The following is a 20,274-nucleotide window of genomic DNA, read 5'->3' on the forward strand; positions in this document are numbered from 1 at the left end:
TTTTTATACAAATAAAAGATAAATATATTTTTTAAAATAGACAATTCAAAATTTTTTCAAAATTTTCGAGTTGATCCCAAAAGAGTTTTTGTCAAATGAGTTTGAATAATTTGATATTTTTATATACTTTTAAGATTATCGAATCGAACTAAATGTAATTGATTGTTTAAATTTAATTTGAAAAATTTAACGATCACCAAAATGTGTTTAAAATAGACTTGTTCACTTATTAAACCAAGCTCGAATGAGATTTTAATGAGTTAAATATGAGTTTAGCCCAAACTATTATCACCATTATTATATTCAACATAATGACTTGAAAGGGATTTAAGAGGTGATGAAAAAATAAGTTGTTTGAGAAAGTGTGATTAATTCAACTGAATTTGTTGACAATTGATCATCATATAGACGTTGTGATAACTTGGATAAATTGGATAAAGATTGATAAATTATTAAAATTGTTTAAATTTCACCAAAAATTAAACAAACTTGCCAACAAAAAAAAAAAAACTTCAAATTTGACTTTCAAACCATACCAACCATTCAAAAAGCATGAAACCCCCCCCCCCCCCCCCCCTCCCCTTTTTTTTATAGTATTTTAAACAACACAAAATGAATTTAAAATTGGAATTGGGTGGTGTTTTTAAAATAATAATAATAAAATTAGCCTTCACCCTTTGTATCACTTTCTTATTGGCACAGTGCGCGTCTGTCGGCCAGAATTGCCCAATACATCACAATACTCACAGAACAAATCACCAAAAATAAAAATAAAAATAAAAATTCATATAACATAAATTACACCGAGTTAAGATTTTCTTCTTTTTTTTAAAAAAAAAAAGAAAAGTAAAATCTAAAATTTTAGCATAATTATATTGAGCTCTTTTAAGGTTTAGACTCGTATAAAAGTTTGCTTACTTTTTTGTCACAAATTTGTTAGTTATATAAATAAATAAATAAAAATAATATCGTCATCTCTTTTATATTTAAATGTATATTTTATTTTATATTTTTATATTTTCGTATTATTTGCGTTAATTTTATCCTCTTTAACCTTACTAAAAGAGAAATTAGTATAACTATATTAAAATTATAAAATTTATTATATTTATTTTTAAAACTCGAGAAGCAAGTATAATTTATCATTTTTTTTTTTCAACAAAGATGAGATGTATATATATTAATAAATTATCCTAAAAAATACATGGTATGTGCTCTTCTAGATAGTGTTGCTTTTTCCAAATTTTCTTGGGATACTACTTTAGGCGAAAATAGTTATATTGGATAAAATTGATTATTTTAATTAAATAAGATAAAATGTTACATTCAATTTATAATCATTTCATTTTTTCTCTTATAAAAGTCAAAAAAATCAAAAAAATCTACGTCAAACGAAACTTTTTAACTCCAAACTAAAATAATCAAAAGTCAACCCACAACCCAAACAAAAGCTTAAGGATTGTTTGAGATGACCTAAATAAGTGTACTTTTTATCTTTTTATAAAAAAATATGCAAAAAAATAAAAAGGTGATGTGATAAAAAAAAATTAAAAAGATAAATTATTTTTGAATTGCTAAACTTGGCCTTAATGTCAAAAGGGCATGATTACTGTAAGCTACGTGCCAGTTAGCCAGCCGCCTAATTGGGAAGAATCTGATTCATGTTCACCCATCTATGGCTAAGTGGGAAACTGAGAAATTTCAAACCTGCTGAATGGTTGCTATTACTGGTCGTTGGCCAGTGACACATGGAATGTTCTACATGCTATAATGTTGATGAATTTGTTGGGTGCTTTACAAGCCAATTTAGCCAATTCTACCAAGTACACCATTTCAGGCTTGATCTACTTTATAGTTGGATCTACTTTGAGGCGCTTGAGTTCCCACCAAGCACCTCAAAGCTGAAGAGGTAAATTGGATAAAACAGAAGGGTTCCCATAGGACCTGTTTGGTTCTGATGAATTTTGTTTGTAGAGGTAGTTGAAAAGCAAGCCAATAAAAAACAGTTGTGTTAAGACATTTGGTAACTTGTTGAAATGTTCTTGTTCACCTGTTGTTTTGTTAGCTTTTATAGAAGTTGTTTGGTAACACAACTAGTTTTCTTGAGTTGTTTTATGACAAATTACCTTGCAATAAGATGGGTTTTCCATGAAAATTTTCAATTGCAATCTGCATATACAAACACCAACCTCACCTCTGTAAACCAAAAATCTCTGTCAATTCATCAAACAATCAGCTCTTGTATTCTTTCAAGAGTACATTGGCAATGCTGTTGAAAACCTTTCAAACAATCTCCACAACTTAGATATATAAAAACAAGTTTGAGTCTTAAATGCTGTCGATTTCAAAACCACTAGAAACAATAGCTGGATCATCCCACAGACTTAGGTTCGGTTGTGTTTAGAACATAGATTTGAGCAGAGATATAAAAATGGAAAGGAAAATGTGAGGGAGACGGAAAAATTGAACTTATATTTCTTTCATATTTACCTTACCTTTATTTTCTTTTTCTAAATCTTTTCCCAAATTCATGATCCAAACACAGCCTTTAACATCACAGAGCTGCTAGATTGAACAAATTAGTTGCAATGCAAACTCAAACTTTTGAGGCTTGCAAAGCAGCTCCACGGCCATTTTCAGATAACCAGCTTCACAGAATTTACAGATTTGGGTGTTATAGGTATAGCTTGTATGTGACCTGATTTATGGTTTGGGCAAGAAACAAATGGTGCACCTGTTCCTTCCAGTGTTCTGTCATGAGCTCGATGGAGCTCCCCACTCTCATACCCCTTTAACGCTCCTACTGATTCATTGCTGCCTCAAACCACTCAACACTCAAGACACTAACTAGGTAGATTAACTAACTTTAACTGGACCCTAAACAAAGAGAATAGTTGGAATGAAGCACACATTGCCAACCAATAGATTAAAAGATTTAACTGTATCATCCACTTGTTAAATATACAACACTATCTAGGGACAAGCCCACTCACTGCTCAACCCCCACCCCCACCCCCTTGCCGTTCCACACGACCAAAGGCCATCCCTAGGTGAACACACACTCAGGCTCCATAATTGTCCATATCACATAGAATTCAACAATACTAATATCAGTTCCATTTAGTTCAATTATAATCTAGGGTCTTGTTAACGAATGCCCCAAGGCATTGGTTAATTAGAACACACACTTTGAAACTTGTTAACGGGCACAACTTAACAAAATCCTAACCAACAGGGGCTAGCCCAACTGGCTAAAATCCTTGAACCTCACTAGGAGGTCAAGAGTTAAAGTCCACCACCCATATTGAAAATATGGGATATTCTAGTAGTTGTACTATTTACAGCTCATAAGCTAGCTTATAATCCAACAGATAAACTAAGACTAAAGGTATATCATGTTACATCAAAGATGATGAAAATAAAAATATATATATTATAATTTGAAACACTTTAATTTCGCAAGTAGGAAAAGAGAGTAGCAACATCAAAAACTAACTACAAGCATCATCAGAGATGTTCCGTTGACTTTCGTAACTTAAAGCACCAATACCAAAATAACCAGCTAACATTTTCAGAGTACAAAATCTTTGAACTAGATTCAACAATTAGAAAAACCTGAAAACTCTGCTTCACTTAAAATGCCCTAATTGAGATTCTACCAGAACCAAGCACTGCAATGAGAAAAAACAACAATTATGTGAGAAACATATAACAAAAACCTTAATAGCTCAAAAAGACATACTGAAAAGATGAAGTAAATGATACTGATAAATTATCACCAGAAAAGCCCTCCCACCCCCAACCGAAATAAAAAATAACAGACGTGTGACAAGTTCGGAAGGTAAAGTAGACTGAAAAAATAATCAACTGGAGTCGAATCAAATCTTGATTCTTTCACCTAGTTTTTTTTTTTTTTTTTTTTTTGGCAAGTGACTTGATTCTTTCACCTAGATTCAGAACGGCTGATCAAAATCCCTCAACTCAAATTATTTCCTTTATTTATTTTTTTGACGAAGATAGCACGAGGGATGCAAGAGAGAGTTTGAGTGAAACTGTTTTCTTTCTTGCTTTTATATATATATATATATAATAAAAATGATTAACAAATAACAGTGATGATACTAATATTAAAACAATTCAAGAGGAATACACTGTCAAAGAATAGAAACGGCACAAAAACTACAGGCCAAAGTAGTAAATGTTGGGATATGAAAGAAGCCCATGCCATGACCCCAAAAGTAGGACCTGGACTTGGTACGAATAGGGCAAAAAGTGATTTTTGCATATAATACTATAAGCTCCAAATGGTCAAACGAACAAACCATACTAGCGAATAAATCCTTATTTCACCATAAGGTTTAAATTAATTATACAGCCTGCATAAGTGACTAGAACTACATTAGCCACACATAGCCGAAGCTGTTCACTGGATCGTTCACGAGTTCATTAAAGTTCCAATCCTATTTGCATGTTCCAAAAACCAAATGGTACTAATGCAAACACTCACCACCCAAGAAAATTTTCATTTGGAAAATTTATTTTAGAATAACACAGAATATGACATAAGTTGGCCAACACTCATTATAAAATGAAAATTAACATGATGTTTAATTATAACCTTACAAGATTAATTAACTGCCTAAAAGCTTCAAATCCTGACAGAAAATGATTTGCAGTGCACATAGGAATTAACTACAAAATATAACCACATTATCAATCAATTAACTTCACAGGTAGCACCATCTACTCTAGAGTTCCATGTCCACAATATCATTAATGGAAAGCACCTAAAATGGCCTAAAAGCCTACTAATCATTTCAATCAACCGAACCAAATAGAGCACCGACAAACAAACAAACCAAACCCAGTATCCCATTTGAGAAAATAAATAAATTGAACCCAAAATTAAACAAAACAATTACAAGAAATAGTAATTGTACCTCAAATATTGCTAGGGTACATGAAAACCCTCACCCTAGCTCCCTGAGAAACAAAAACAATCAACATCAGCACACCTAACCCAGATAGATAAACAAATACTAACACAATAAGATTGAGCTGGTAAAGAAGAATACCATGGATCTAGGAGGGAGGTTGGACTTGAACTTGGCGCGAACAACACCACTGTTTCCATGAGGCCTAGAGACCTTTCCCCAAATGCAACGGTACTGAGAGCCGTTCTTCTTCACCTTAGCCTTGTAAATGTACGCCATTCGCTTCCCTCTGTACCAATCCACCTCTTCCTTCGTGTTCACTCCCTCGATCTGTATCAGAGACGTGTTTGGGTACTGGTTTGACTTCGACCTAAAAACACAATCCCATCCACCATATCAGCAATCAAACCCCCCAAATTCACCAAACCTCCACAACACATTCAAAAGCCACCTCTTTTTCCAAATTTTTTCTCCTCTGGACTTTCTTTGAATTCTTTTTCAATTTTTTTAATTTTTCCAATCGTTTCGTCGAGTTGAATCTAGAAGTAAAAAAAAAAAAATTGAAAATTTTACAAAAAATTACTAAAGACGGAAAAAGAAAAAAAAAAACCACCAAGTAGGCAAATTCAAAGCTCTTGTTTACCTTTTGTACCCGAGAATCGTTCCTCGAACATAGAGTCTGTGTGAACAAATGCAATCAAATGAACAAAGATGAGATTTGAAGAAATGTTTGGATCAATTACGAATTTAATGAACGATTATGAAAATCAAATCTATATATATATAGAGAGAGAGAGAGAATCGGACCTGATACGTTCTCCTTGGCGACCCTTCACCATTGTTCTTCTCTGAGCTGCAAAACACAGTTGAGAGAGAGAAAGAGAGACGCAAAACCCTAATTCGAGAGTTTGGAGGCTTATATAGGTAGGTGATATATTGGATGAGGATACTAGGGTGTAGATATGGGATTTTTTATTTTTATTTATTTATTTATTTTTTCATTTTAACTTATAACTTTGAAATCTTACTATTAACTTCTCCAGTAGATATATTAATTTACGATTATAGTTTTAGATTTATTTATTTATTTATTTATTTTTAAAAAAAATTTAAATTGATTATAGATTATTATTATTATTATTTATGAGAAATATAGACAAGTAATAAATAATAAAAAATAAAAATTAATTAAAAAAATTACTTCATAAATTATGTAATAAATACTATTCAGTAGCTTAAATTTATGATTTAATAGCTACACCAAATAAATTAACAATTTTTAATTAAAATCATAATCTATGATCTATTAAATTATAATTTATAACTTGACATGGGTAAGCCTATTAAGGATATGGCCCACCATTTAAGGCCCAATCCATGACTCAAATATTAAAACTCAATATTCTTGGAACTCGACGCTACACCAAGCGCCAATGACATCTAAACACCTAGAAAGTGCAGAACCAGCCATATCAGCAGACAAAGATCCTACAAAGTTATTGCACCACACATCAGCTATTAATGAGCTCCCCTGCAGTATTTATTACGATAACCCTTCACGTTGGAACATGACAGCTTCACCATGAACAAGGTAAGTTAGAACATAGACTTTCGGCCAACATGACGGCTCAGAGTGGATAAGGAAATGATGAGCAAAAGATGTAAGCAGGCCTCTAAGACGAAGAAAATGTTAAGTTCTCTATCACCATTCTATCTCTACATTCCATCATCCTCTCCCTTCTCTAACTTGATCGTCAGAGGGTTCGCTAGGGGACTCCCCGTTGCCCGTTGAACTCTTGTGCAGGTCTCTCTGCGAGCTCAATGCTCAGGCAACAATTTGAGAAGCGTAGATCAATCCGACCCGTTCCATCTGGAACACTCAGTATCATCAGTTGGCGCCGTCTGTGGAAAACCTTTTGCTCCGTGCGGCAACTGTGCTCATTGTCGCTGGAGACCCATTCTCAATATTCCTACCTGCCACCCACCAAGGTGGATGGTCATAACTAGATCCATGGCTTCTCAACACACTGTTGCCAACCCCCAAGCCGACCCTCCTAACCCAAACAACCCCCCGCAGTATTTTACAGAACTCACCAACAGCATCAACCGCTTAGCCGAGCAAAACCAAGGCCTAATCAATGCTTTGCTTCAAAGAGACCTTCCCATACCTCCTTCACCACCTCAAGATATCCTACCCAACCGAGAACGAGCCCCGAGCCACCCTATCTAATAATCCACCTATCTGTACCAATCCACCTCTTCCTTCGTGTTCACTCCCTCGATCTGTATCAGAGAAAATGGTTTTCAAAAGAATTGCTGGTCTCCCACCATCCTACCACCTTCCAAACAATAAAAATAGGGTCCATACCAAAAATGAACCCTAACCGATTGAAAACGAGGGCTCGGGGGCCAAAACACGCGGCCTGGGGCCTCGAAAACAGGCTGTTAGGTACCGGAAGTGGCGTGCGACCACGAAGGTGGTCCCTCGGGCCACAGTGTCCCTCAAAAGAGAGGTAACAAGGTCTGTGCCAAAAATCGGAGCAAACAGATGTAGTTAAGCGGTCCCAAATCGAGGCACACGGTCGACGGCTCCGAAAACCGAAAACTAGTCTCCAAACGGGAAAAATGGCCTATGACCACGAAACGTAGCCTACGGCCACTGAGAGATGGTCTACGAGACCTCTCCCTCCCTTCGAGAAGAGAAAATAGAGAAAACAGGACCTGATTCGCAAACCGAGACAAAGCACAAAAGAGCCCCGAAGTCCGGAGGCAAGGCTCTCAGCCGAGACTCCGCAATCTCAGAACAAGCACAATATACATCATCACCGAGTGCTCAATCGGTGACGTCTGAGTCTTAAGGCTGGTCAAAAAATGGGGTGTCTACAGTTGCCCCTCTTTGACAGAACTCGGAAGTCATAAATGACGGGAGTGAATGTCAAAGCCTAGAGACGACCCATTTTTGACAAGGCCGAAGACTTAGACAAACAGGCGAGATAAACAAAGATGTGCCTGTAGGCATGCCCGCAGGCGGGGGCAAAATGCAGAATGAAATGCACCAAGCCGGACGTAACTCATGATCATGCAAAGCAGCAAGCTGTAATGAGGCAAGTATTTACAATAGATGCAACAGTTTTAAGCAAGAATGCAAAGCAACAACTACATTTCATGCAGTTTAAGAATGCGGAGAATTATTCAATTCTCGCCACGTCTCACACGGAGAAGATACAATACCTGCGCGGCTCGTCTGGTCGCACCAGCCTCAAATGAACCATACATACAATATCGTGCCTGTAAAAGAGAGAAACTTAACAAGCACAACATAGTTAGCAACATATGTTCAACATTATGTTGAACGCAAACGAACATGGTGCCGATGAGAGAGTGCATCGCAATGCAAGAAGAAACGTGCGTGACAACGCAAGTTAAGCATGGAGGCATGACAATACCAATGAAACGTGCACAACAATGCAAGTGGTGTGCATGAGAATGCAAGTGACGTGCATAACAATGCAGAATAAGTACAACTTCGAATGCACATTTGACACAAAACAACGGGCAAAGAAATGCAAGTTTCGACGAGGGCGACTCAATCGCGGCCTCCGATTTACCTCCCGGAAGGGTCACAACATATTCAAAAAGGACACATCTCGCTCTTGATGAGTAACGATGAAACACGCATCGAAAGTTGGAGTTGAAGTTCCCACGGAGGGATTTCGCGACGAAAAGTGCACTTTCTTTGTACTTTCTCGAGTGCCGGAGGCTCCGATCACTACCAAAATTTGCAGGGAGTTCAAAGAGACCTTGGAGACCCCCTTAGGAACACCACCGACCAGGTTTGGAGGCTATTGGAGGCCATCAACCAGGTTTTGGTAAAGGGGGGTGGTCGGCCTACCAGAAAAGGTGGTCGGCCGACCACCTAGCCCAAATCCGGGGCTGTTTGGTACTTTTCACACTTGTTTCTTTAAATACACTCGGCCAAAGCTCTTTTGCTCACAACTCCAAGTCCAAAATCAGTCCCTCTCCCTCTCTAGAGCATTTTCCTTCTCAGATCTGCGCTCTATACGCGTTTTCCAACGCCCCACACAAAGTTGTTTCGCAAAATCTTTCAGTTTTCTTCACTTTGAATCGATTAGATTTTGATTTCGGAGCTCTTCCCCTCATTTTCACCACTTGAGGTAATTTTGTCTCAATATTTAGAAGATTTTCTCGGGAGTTGACTGTTGTTGACTTTTGTATTTCCCGGGAGTTGACTTTTGTTGACTTTTTCCAATTTTGGCTCATTTTGCTCATTTTTACAGATTTCTTGAGATGTCGGGTCATTTCTCCTATGGCAGAGGTCCTCCCGGTGCCGGAGGTGATCCAGACATCATGTCCTTACCCCTGAGGATTTGGCCATTCGATCCCGAGAGGTATCACCCTCAGGAGCATATCCTTTCCTGGGCCGTTTTCTACCATTTTACCAATTTTGATGATCGAGCACCCGTGGATCTGCTATTATGGGAGCCGGAGTCCCACCTCTCTCATCAGGCACGGGAGGTATGCACCTCATTTTTACGTTTTCCGTAATGTATTATGCATTTTCTATGCATTTCATGCTTTCGCTATGTTTATCTGCTCATTCTAGCACACAGCTTGTTCTGAACACTTAGTCTATAACACAGTATTCCGTTTGCATCTTGAACACACAACTCAATCACTTGAATTTCTGAACGCGCAGCCCGCATATTGATTGTGAACACACAACACACACTTGTTGAGAGTTGAACACACAGCCCAAACTTTGAATTTCTGAAGTCTGAACATGCAGCCCAAACACTTGATGTTGAACACACAGCTCGAACTTTGAGATGAACACACAGCCCAATTTTGAAATCTGAACACACAGCTCAAACATTTGACGTTGAACACACGGCTCGAACTTTGAGATGAACACACAGCCCAATTTTGAAATCTGAAAACACAGCTCAAACACTTGACGTTGAACACACAGCTCGAACTTTGAGATGAACACACAGCCCACTGATTTTGAAATCTGAACACATAGCTCAAATACTTGACGTTGAACACACGGCTCGAACTTTGAAATCTGAACACACAGCCCATTCTTTTAGATGAACACACAGCCCACACTTGTTGAAAGTCGAACACGCAGCCCAAACTCTGAGTTTCTGAACACGCCGCCCAAATTTGAGGTGAACACACAGGCCGCACTTGTATTTGTACACAGCTCACAGCATTGTATTTGATTTGGTTTTCACACAGCTCGTACATTTCATTTGCACGTAGCTTATTCCTTTCATTCTGAAACTGAATACATGTGTTCATTATGAATGCAGGTGTCTTCCCGTGTTACACGAGGATATGGCTCCATCGTTGTGAGGGACTGGTACACAGAGCTCTCGGAGGCCGTTCGTGATTGGGTTGACCAGGCAGGGTTCGGACCCTTTTGCATGGGGATATCTCGTTATCCTGCTAGCAGGACATTGATGGGGGCTCTTGTAGAGAGATGGTGGGACACCACCAACTCCTTCCATTTCTCAGCCACCGGGGACATGACTATGACCCCGTTCGACTTTGCTGTATTGACAGGCCTTGACGTGGGAGGCTAGGCGATATCTTATGATGAGGATATGGGCGAGTGGGAAGCCGCTTGGATCTATCTATTAGGAGCTCGCCCACCGGTTGACAGAGCATCGGACAAGGTCCGGTACACTAGGTTCCCCACACATTTCAGGGGGACTGAGCCCGAGACTCCCGAGGAGACAGCGCAGTACACTCGAGGTTTTTTTATATTCCTCCTCGGGACCACTCTGTTCTCCGATAGGGGGAACACCATCAGACTCTATCTGCTACGTGCCCTGGTAGGCCTATCATAGGTCAATCGGTATGACTGGGGTGGCGCCGGCTTAGCTACCCTCTATTGCTACATGAGCGCGACCTCCCGCGGATGGGGGAACATAGTTGGCGATTATTGGAGAGCCCGGGAGGTACTTTCTGCCTTCTTTGATTTACATTTCTGCTTTTCGTTATCTGTACACTACACGCACGGCACACTTCACATTCTGTACTTTGCATTCTGCTCTCAACATTCTACATTCTTTGTACATTCTGCACTCAGCATTCTGTATTCTGATGGCTATTGCCCTGTTTTCCACAGCTATGGGTTTTCGCATACTTTTCCACACTAGCCCCGAAGCTTGAGGTGGAGGTGCCTCTTGTGATCCCTTACTCGCTCGTGTTTGAGGCCAGTATCGATTGAGAACTCGGGAGACTCTGCCCTACCTACGGCAGTTTTTCGACACAGTGTGGCCGACAGAGGTAATTCAGAACTCTCAGTCCTCCGTGTTTACATCTTTGATTCATCTTGCACACTTACGATTTTTAATCAGCTTATGCATTGGTTATCTGCAGACCACATGGTATCCTTGGGTGCCCTTAGGTGGAAACACCCGATTTCAGTATGCCGGGGGATGGGTCGCTACCCGGTGCAGGATCTTATTTGAGGGGCCAGCTGGTAGGGCCTGGTTCCTGGGGGAACGCTTTATCCGCCAGACGATGGGCTACCTTAGGATATCCCCTCAGCACCTCCGGTCGATATGCGGTCTACTGAGGGGCTCACTCCCCAGGATGTCGTTAGTGCCATGTTGGGTACAAACGTATTGCTACATTTAGAGGAGGGGGACTATGCGACCTACCGTCATACATACTTGATGCCTTCGTTGACAGGTGTTCGTACTCCCACGAGGAGGCTTACTGGCATGCCATCATCGAGCCGACCCTGGGCTGCAGATATTCCTTAGACCAGCAGGGCCGGCACATCGAGAGGTGGGGCTGGACTGGTCCCCCCGATTCCCCCGACTTATCATCATGCTGGATGGCCAGATATCCCAATCAAGTTGACAGGATAGCGATACGGGACTTCCTATCCGATTCCGATAGAGCCTCCTATGCCTGATCACCGATACGTTAGTGATCCTGACTCACCACCGGCATGCTCCACTGCTTTTCATTTATCACTTGGATACTTAGGCATTCGTTTATTCATTGATGATTTTGAGCTTGTATCTGCAGCCACCCAGAGAGTACATGGAGGGGATGCTCGGATTGGTGGCCTCTTTTGAGGGCATGGTCTTGCGGAGGGAGGCACAGTTGTCCATCCTCGGTGTCTCGGTACTCTTTAATTTTCTTGCATTTATCATACTTCTGATGACATGCTGAACTTGAACATTTCACTGTATTGATTGACTGTATACGTAGAGCACATCTGACACACACCACATTCATGTACTATATCTGCATACATCCACTCTATGTAGCTTTCTTGTCTGTGCATCTGATATACATATTTTGGCTGATGTATTCGAATTGCACTCTTTCTTTTCAGATGCCTCCGCTATATACTGAGCCACAGGCCGGGCCATCTATGTGATGCCCATGTCCCGTAATATGCTAATTGGTCCTTAATTCGAGTAAGATTATGAGTTTAGCATGATTTCATGTGCCATTATGTGAATGTTTGTGATTTTGAAGTCTTATCTGTTCACCGTAGGAATACCTGTCTGAATAATCTGTTTTGGAAATTAAATTGAGGGCCTTATCGGCCACAGAACCCGAAACTGTTTATGCCATTGTGATTGGCATAATTTTTAGAGCCTACGGTGAAATTTAATTAGAAATTGATTCATGTTAGATTAAATCGATTAAATTGATGAATAATGCCAAATTACTTTAGTATTATTATTATTATTTGAGTGGGGATTTATGTAAAGGCATGATACACCCAATTCCCTTCTTTTAACTTCATTTGGGCTGATCAACTCTCTAGAGAGAGGCAAGGCCGGCTGTTAGAGTGAGAAAGGAGAAAATTGTGCAAATTTGGCCTAAAGCTTGGGAACCTTGGAGATTTAGTTCAAGAATTGACTAGAGCTTAGGAGATCAAGGCTTCTAGGTGAGTAATTCTTGGAATATAGTTTGTTAGTTTGTGTGTTCAAGTTAATTTGGTGATCAAGAGTAAGGTTAAAATGAAATTGGGTTGTATTTGCTGAATTGAAGCTTAATATGTGCATGCATGTAGGAAATCACCTTAATATTGTATGTTTGAGCACAAATGTGTATAATCCATGTGAAATGTTAAAGGAAACTCATGTCTTGATCACCATTGTGTTACCTAAGTTGAGAGTGTGGCTAATTCATCACATGCATATACAATTTGAGAATATATGAGCTTGAATGCATGAGTTGTTATGTTGGTGTTGAGTTTGACATATTTTGGGACATGCATGTAGATAGATCAAGAAATTGAGCTCTATAATGTTGTAATATTGCATTGGTATCATGTTAATATGTGTATGTTTGAGTTTTGAGCCATTGCATGCAATAATTGTAGCTGGAAAGTTGAATTGGAGCTCAAGAACACGATCTGGGAAAACTCAGAATTTTGATGTCCGCTCGAGTGGGGCATTTCACGCTCGAGCGGGTATTTTGAGCTCCCAGTATTTTGTTCTTGCAGGCTTGGTGTCCGCTCGAGCGGGAAAGTTCACGCTCGAGCGAGGAGCTATGTCGAGAGGCCTTCCGCTCGAGCGCTATATTTGACGCTCGAGCGTAAATTTCACCCATCCAGTACTTTTGCAGGCCTTGGAGTTCCGCTCGAGCGGGGAAGTTGACGCTCGAGCGGGGACCCTGTTTTCTGAAGTTCTGGAAATGCATTCTGTGTTCTGTTTTCCCGTTCTCTTTCACTTGCAGGCACTCTTTGGCATATGTTAAGCATTGTAAATGAGCTAATGAAATGTGAATTAAGCCTAAAGAGAGATATGTGAATTAAAGAACGGATTGAACTGTTAGTGACCCTTTTGTTCTCATGAAATGTGTAGGGTCAAGTTCCAGGGCAAATCCACAAGCCGATCACTGTGAGTAATATCAATATTTGAAAGCTTGTCAATGTCCAATTGTTTATTCCCTTATGAACTTTATGAATTGTTGATTGGGATTGTGGACAAAAATCTGACATGAATAAATGAATGGGCCGAAGGCCGTTTTGACATAAATAAATGGGCCGAAGGCCGTTTTGACATGAATGAGTGGGCCGAAGGCCGTTTTGACATGAATGAGTGGGCCGAAGGCCGTTTTAACATGAATGAGTGGGCTGAAGGCCGTTTTGACATAAATGAATGGGCCGAAGGCCGTTTTGACATGAATGAGTGGGCCGAAGGCCGTTTTAACATGAATGAATGGGCCGAAGGCCGTTTTGACATAAATGAATGGGCCGAAGGCCGTTTTGACATAGATGAGTGGGCCGAAGGCCGTTTCGACACGAATGGAAATCTAAATGGGCCAAAGGCCAGAATGTTGAAACTACAAGTCACTTGATTTGGAATTCGCATAGTTATATATATATATATATATCTGCTAATTGGAAATATGAATTGGGCCCAAGGCTGTTTGGAACTTGTTGTTCTACATTGTTATGTAAATTCCGTATTTGATATTATTCACTGGACTATTCCTCACGCTCATTCATGTGTTTGTAGGTGAGCCGAGGGAAGTCCAAACCTAGCCCCAGTAAAGTCTGCCAGGAACAACATGAGTTTTGAGAAAGTCAGCCTTGTGTCTCACACACGAGACATATCCTTGCCATTTTGTTATGTAACTATATTTCGTCTTGCTGGCAAGGACTTTATGTATATTTGTATATAGTCTGTCATGGGTTGACTTAGTCGGATGATCCTGTCTGTAAAGAATTTTTGGTACTGTACTCTTGGCGTGGGTTATTAACGTAGATGAGTATGGTTTGTTTTGATGTGCATATAAGCACAGCTCTATGGACAAAGTTTTAAATTTTTGCTTCCGATTGGCCCCTTTACTCTAATGAGTTATGTCTGTTTTGGGATTGAGGCCGTAGGTAATCTCAGGATTACTGGCCGGTTATGTCCTTAACCCATGGGGCGGGTTCGGGTCATGACAATCTAGGCCTTCCCGGGAAGTTGGGAGAGGGGGTTCGACTTGCAGTCGAGGCAAACACAGAGCACCTGTCGTAAAGGAGGAGTCCAGCGAGGAGGAGGAGCCTGCCCATCCCCAATCAGAGACATCCGCTGGCAGAGAGGATGACTCTGGTTCTGGTCCCAGTAGTGGAAATGATGCCGAGGAGGATTCCGAGGGCGGCGACTCCGATTCCAATGATAATGATGGTGCAGAGGTTGTTCCGCAGAAGAAAAGGTAGAGGGCCTCTTATTCCTGTGCTTGATAGCATTGATGCAGCCGTTCTTGCCTTATTTGCCTTTTTTACTAGTAGTTGTAGCACATTTGTACATTATTAGGCAGTTTTATTTTCTGTAAAACTTGTACACTTGTTGTAAAATGTTGTAACAAAGGAAGCATGATGGAATGAAACAGCTTTTTGAAAAAGTGTTGTATTTTATGTTCTTGCATCGCATCACATTATTTTGCACAAAAATGAGATTGAATGGAATTGTGCACTGAAAATTGCCGAGTCAGGTAATGAACCGACATAACAAACTAAACAACTTAACTTACTAAGAAACAATGAAACCTTAGCAAGTTTACAACTCAATAAGCAAGACACAACAATGTTGATTTAACAAAGAGTAACAACTCGATACAACCTGATAAGCAAGACACAATAATGTTGATCAAACAAAGAGTAACAACTCGATACAACTCGATAAGCAAGACACAACAATGTTGATCAAACAAAAAGTAACAACTCGATACACAAAACTCGCCAACTCGACAAAACTTAACAACTCGATAAACAAAACAACGATTCGATAAACAAAGCAACAACTCGATAGACAAAACGACAACTCGATAAGCAAGACTTAACAACAACTTGATAAACAAAATGTATTTCGAACGATCTGGATGACGGAACGCATCCGAAACAGAGGAAAACTCGCACCTTCAACACTCCCAATGCATGGAAATACTAGGAACTCTCTTCTAGAGGCTAGGACAAGACCAAAGCCACACTTCTCTCCATGGTCGACCACCCAAGGGAGCTGGCCGACCAGCTTTTTTCATCAGAGACCAAAGGGGTGGTTGGCTTACCAGAAAAGGTGGTCGGCCGATCACTTGGCTTGGCAACCACCAAATTGTTGACACGTGCCCCCCGAACAGTGCCTTATCCTCTATAAAATTCCTAGCTTCGTGGTTCTTTCATTTCATCTTAGTTTTGCATCAAAATGGAAGCATTTCTCATCCAAAATCTCAAAGCTTGGATTGCTTCTCTAGACGGCTCAGAAAAGTTGAACTTCCGGGGCTTCGGCTTGAATGCACTATTCACACTGGGCCGTACTCTACTGCATCTTCCTTTCCTCCATGCCGCGGCAAGGTTTTGGAATCCGGTAACATACGTCTTTAGCTTTAGCGGGCAAGAGATGTGTCCTACTTTTGAGAATTTCTGAGTTTTGATGGAGTTCGAGCGCAACGACGAAATCTTGCCTCAACTCCGATTTAGCCACGTCTAAGCCTTAGGACGAATGTGCGGCCTCACTTTGCATGATGCTCGATCATTGGTTCACGACGGGAAGCTGGACATCCCAAGCTTGGTTTGCTGGTTTTCTGATGCTGGTGTCCGCGGCGACCATCATTGGTAGGGCTATCGGAGACACGCGCTTTGCCTATGCTTGCTATCTCACTTCTTGCTTGCCCCGGGCTCCGGTGGATTCAGTGTCTGGTTGATCGAGGTTGCCCAAGGTTTGAAGGAGGGCAAGAGTTATATCGCCATGACGTTGGCTGAGATATTGATAGGCTTAGACGCTTTTCATCGCCGGGAGACGGCTAGGCTTACGGGGAGCCCACTACTATTGCAGGTAATGTTTCCTACCCAATCTCACATATGTATAGCTCACATCCCTCGGCCCTCAGGCTCGGTTTTTCTCACAAAACCCTTTTCTTTCTTTTCTCTCATCGTACATCTCTCTATTCTTTATTCTCTCATTTTTCATCCCTCCCCAGGTGTGGTTGATGGACAAGTTACAGATTGTGGAGCCTTGCCCAGCATACTCAGCTCGCGGCTACTTTTTTCGACAACGCCTGGTTGATGCACTGGATGAGGGGTGGTGGTACAACTGGATGTGCAGTTTGTCTGCAAACCGCATCGCTTGGCGCTGCCCTTGGCTCAATCTGCCGGCAATGAGTTACAACATGACCTGTCAACCTGGGATTCAATTGATTGGTATGATACACTAGGGGTGTTTGGTGGAGCTTTTTTAAGCCAACTTATGACTTCTGGCTTTTAAAAAGTTATTTTGGACTGTTTGGTTAAACTTATTTCAAACAGCTTCTGATTCTAACAACTTATTTTAAGTCAAAAAAGCTGATTTTGAGAAGCTTCTCACCCCTTGCTTCTGATTATCAGCTTCTGCTGTGGACATGTTAATTCACAGTTATACTCTTAGATTTTTTTATTTTTTATTTTTTTAAAAATAGAAAAAGACCCAAATAGACTATTAAATATTATTATTATTTTTTATGAAAAATGTAGACAAATAGTGAATAATAAAAAATAAAAATTAATTGAAAAAGCTACTTCACAGCTTATTTAACAAACACTACTCAGTAACTTAAATCTATAATCCAACAGCTATACCAAACAGATTAACAACTTCTGATTAAAGTCATAATCTATAATCTCTTAAGCTATAATCTATAATTTGTTTTAACAGCTACACCAAACAGCACCACTGTGTCTTCTACTTTCCGTTCCGGTTTCAACGCCAATTCGAGCATGATCAGACTTGCCCGCCAGAGGGGATAGAGTACCCTGCTGCATTCCCAGCCCGAGGCACACAGCTTGCCCGGTATGCCACAGCATGGAGGACTAGAAAACTCCTGGCCCCCGCTCCCACTTTCAGTTTCACCTTGTTTGATGAGTGCTTGGATTGGCTTAATGAAGAGGCACATGAAGGGCCCACTTTGGCATCAGAGGCTTCGACTAGCTCTGGGAGGGGGCGCAGGAACACCTGACTTATCTATGCCCTGGATTTATTGCTTTATTAGTACTTTCAAGTTTTCTTTACGAATGTAATAAAAAGCAACTTCAATTTGTATGCAAGAGCAGGAGAACTCTGTATTGAAATCAATGAAATTGAAGATTGTGGGTACTGAAAATTTTCTACTTTAGTCCAAAAATGGTCTAAGTTGTAAAAAGATTAATTTTGAACAGAGTCAACTCTTATTAAAACTTTTCAAAACCATTTTTGATATGGATCAGAACTGGACACGCCTGAAATCTGTCTCTGAGATGCACAACCTCGGATCATAGCAACTGAAAAGTTGCCCCTAGTCTGAATAGTACCGCGGCACTACACAGCAACGGAAAGTTGTCCCTAGTCTGAAAAGCACTGCACCAGAGATCATAATCGAACTCTTGAATGCTGCACAGACAAAGATGGCCGAGATGATCAAATGGACAAAGTTGATCGGGAAAAAGTTTATGGCTGAACTTCATGATGAAGTTGCCTACGTATCCCAAAGATGGGAATCAAGCCTTACGTAGTTTAGGCTTGGGTTCACTCGAGTATTTTCACTCTCCTTTTACGCTCTAACTTTTGCCAAGGCCGCCCTTTGCGGGTTTTCAACCTTACGAGCTCAGTTTTTATATTTTTTAATTTTTTTATGCTCTAACTCTTGCCTAGGTCGCCCTTTCGGGTTTTCGACCTAGCGAGCCTCTCAGGGGTAATATCTTTTCAACTTGTCCATGTTGATCGGTTGGGAGAACTCTAGGCCATCTAGGTCCATCAGAACAACAGCTCCACCTAACCAGATAGACTTAATGATGTAAGGACCAGTCCAATTAGGTCTGAACTTGTCCCTGGGGTCATGAATGGGAGCTCAGTTGTCCTTGAGCACCAAATCTCCTTCTTTTAGATTCCTGGACTTAACCTTCTTGTTGAAAGCCCGGGCAATTCTGTGCTGATAATCTTGAACATAGTACAGTGCTTTCAGTCTTCTTTCATCAAAGAGCATGAGTTCCTCAAATATGCTCTGCTGCCAATCTGCTTCGGCTATCTGACACTCAGCCAGTACACGCAAAGACGGAACCTCAATTTCAATAGGTAGAACGGCCTCCATCCCATAAACCAATGAATACGGGGTTGCCCCAGTAGAAGTTCGAATTGACGTCTAGTAACCCCACAGAGCAAACAGCAGCTTATCTGGCCAATCCCGATATGTTTCCACCATCTTCTGCAGTATGTGCTTGATGTTCTTGTTGGCGGCCTCAACCGCTCCATTGGTTTGCGGTCGGTATGTGGATGACTTATGAAAAGTCACGTTGTATTTTTCCAACAAGTCAATCACTTCCTTCTTGAAGTGGGAACCATTATCTGAAATGACCTCGTTTGGGATCCCATAACGACAGATGATGTTGTTTCTGATAAACTTTGCAACATGCGACGCCTTCAACACCGCATAAGATTGGGCCTCAACCCACTTCGTGAAATAATCTCTCGTGACTAGGATGAACTCATGCCCATTCAACCCTTATGGAGTGACAGCCCTGATCACATCGTTTCCCTAAACTGAAAATGGCCATGGCGAAGTCATATTGTACAGCTTCGACGGTGGAATGTTCATGCGGTTTGCATGGATCTGACACTTGTGGCATCGCCGAACAAAGCCGATACAATCCTCCTCCATGGTGGACTAATAATAACCTTGTCTGAGGATCTTTTGCGTTAGCATTACCCCGTACATATGTGCACTGCATTCCCTTCCATAGATGGCCTCCATCAGGCGTTTTGATTCTTCAGCTTCAATGCACAGCTTATGCATTCCCAGATGACCTCTCTTATACAATTTACCTCCGCAGATGATGAACTGAACGGCCATTCTTCTGATTGCCCTTTTATCCTTGGCATTTACCCCTGGTGGATATGCTTCCTTCTCCAAGAAATTCCAAATATCGTAATACCAAGGGTTCTCATCTTGAACCTCGTTTATAGCAGCGATCAACTCGTAAGCGGGCATAAATTTCTGGTTGATAATGACCGGACGCATCTGGGCTCCAAACGGGATGTCTATCATGGAAGATAGAGTTGCTAGTGAATCTGCGAACCTGTTGTTTTCTCTTAATAGATGAGTGAAGTTTAGCTTCTCAAACCGAGGAATCAGCAGGTCCAAGGTTTGGTGGTACATTATCATCTTTTTCTCTTTGACTTTCCAGTCCCCCTTAGCTTGGGATACAACAAGGTTCGAGTCCGCAATGGTGTCCAACCGTCTTGCCCCTAGTTCCAGGGCTACTTCTAAATCAGCAATGCATGCTTCGTACTCTGCTTCGTTGTTCGAGACTTTGAATCGGAGTTTAAATGCTAAAGGGATA

General features: G+C 40.7%; 1 protein-coding gene across 1 annotated transcript; it reads right to left on the reverse strand.

Moving 5' to 3' along the window:
• Window positions 1-3,410: 3,410 nt before the first annotated feature.
• Window positions 3,411-5,912, reverse strand: LOC114270252 (large ribosomal subunit protein eL33y). The gene is made up of 5 exons (XM_028211701.2): window positions 5,742-5,912; window positions 5,578-5,613; window positions 5,076-5,304; window positions 4,941-4,983; window positions 3,411-3,671 (listed from the first exon to the last, which is right to left on the reverse strand). Exons 1-4 carry the CDS (start codon window positions 5,771-5,773, stop codon window positions 4,942-4,944), a joined length of 339 nt encoding a protein of 112 aa, XP_028067502.1. The 5' UTR covers window positions 5,774-5,912; the 3' UTR covers window positions 3,411-3,671; window position 4,941.
• Window positions 5,913-20,274: the final 14,362 nt, after the last annotated feature.

This window comes from Camellia sinensis, chromosome 3 (genome assembly GCF_055761805.1).
Source record: "Camellia sinensis isolate YWXY chromosome 3, ASM5576180v1, whole genome shotgun sequence".
NCBI lineage: Eukaryota > Viridiplantae > Streptophyta > Magnoliopsida > Ericales > Theaceae > Camellia > Camellia sinensis.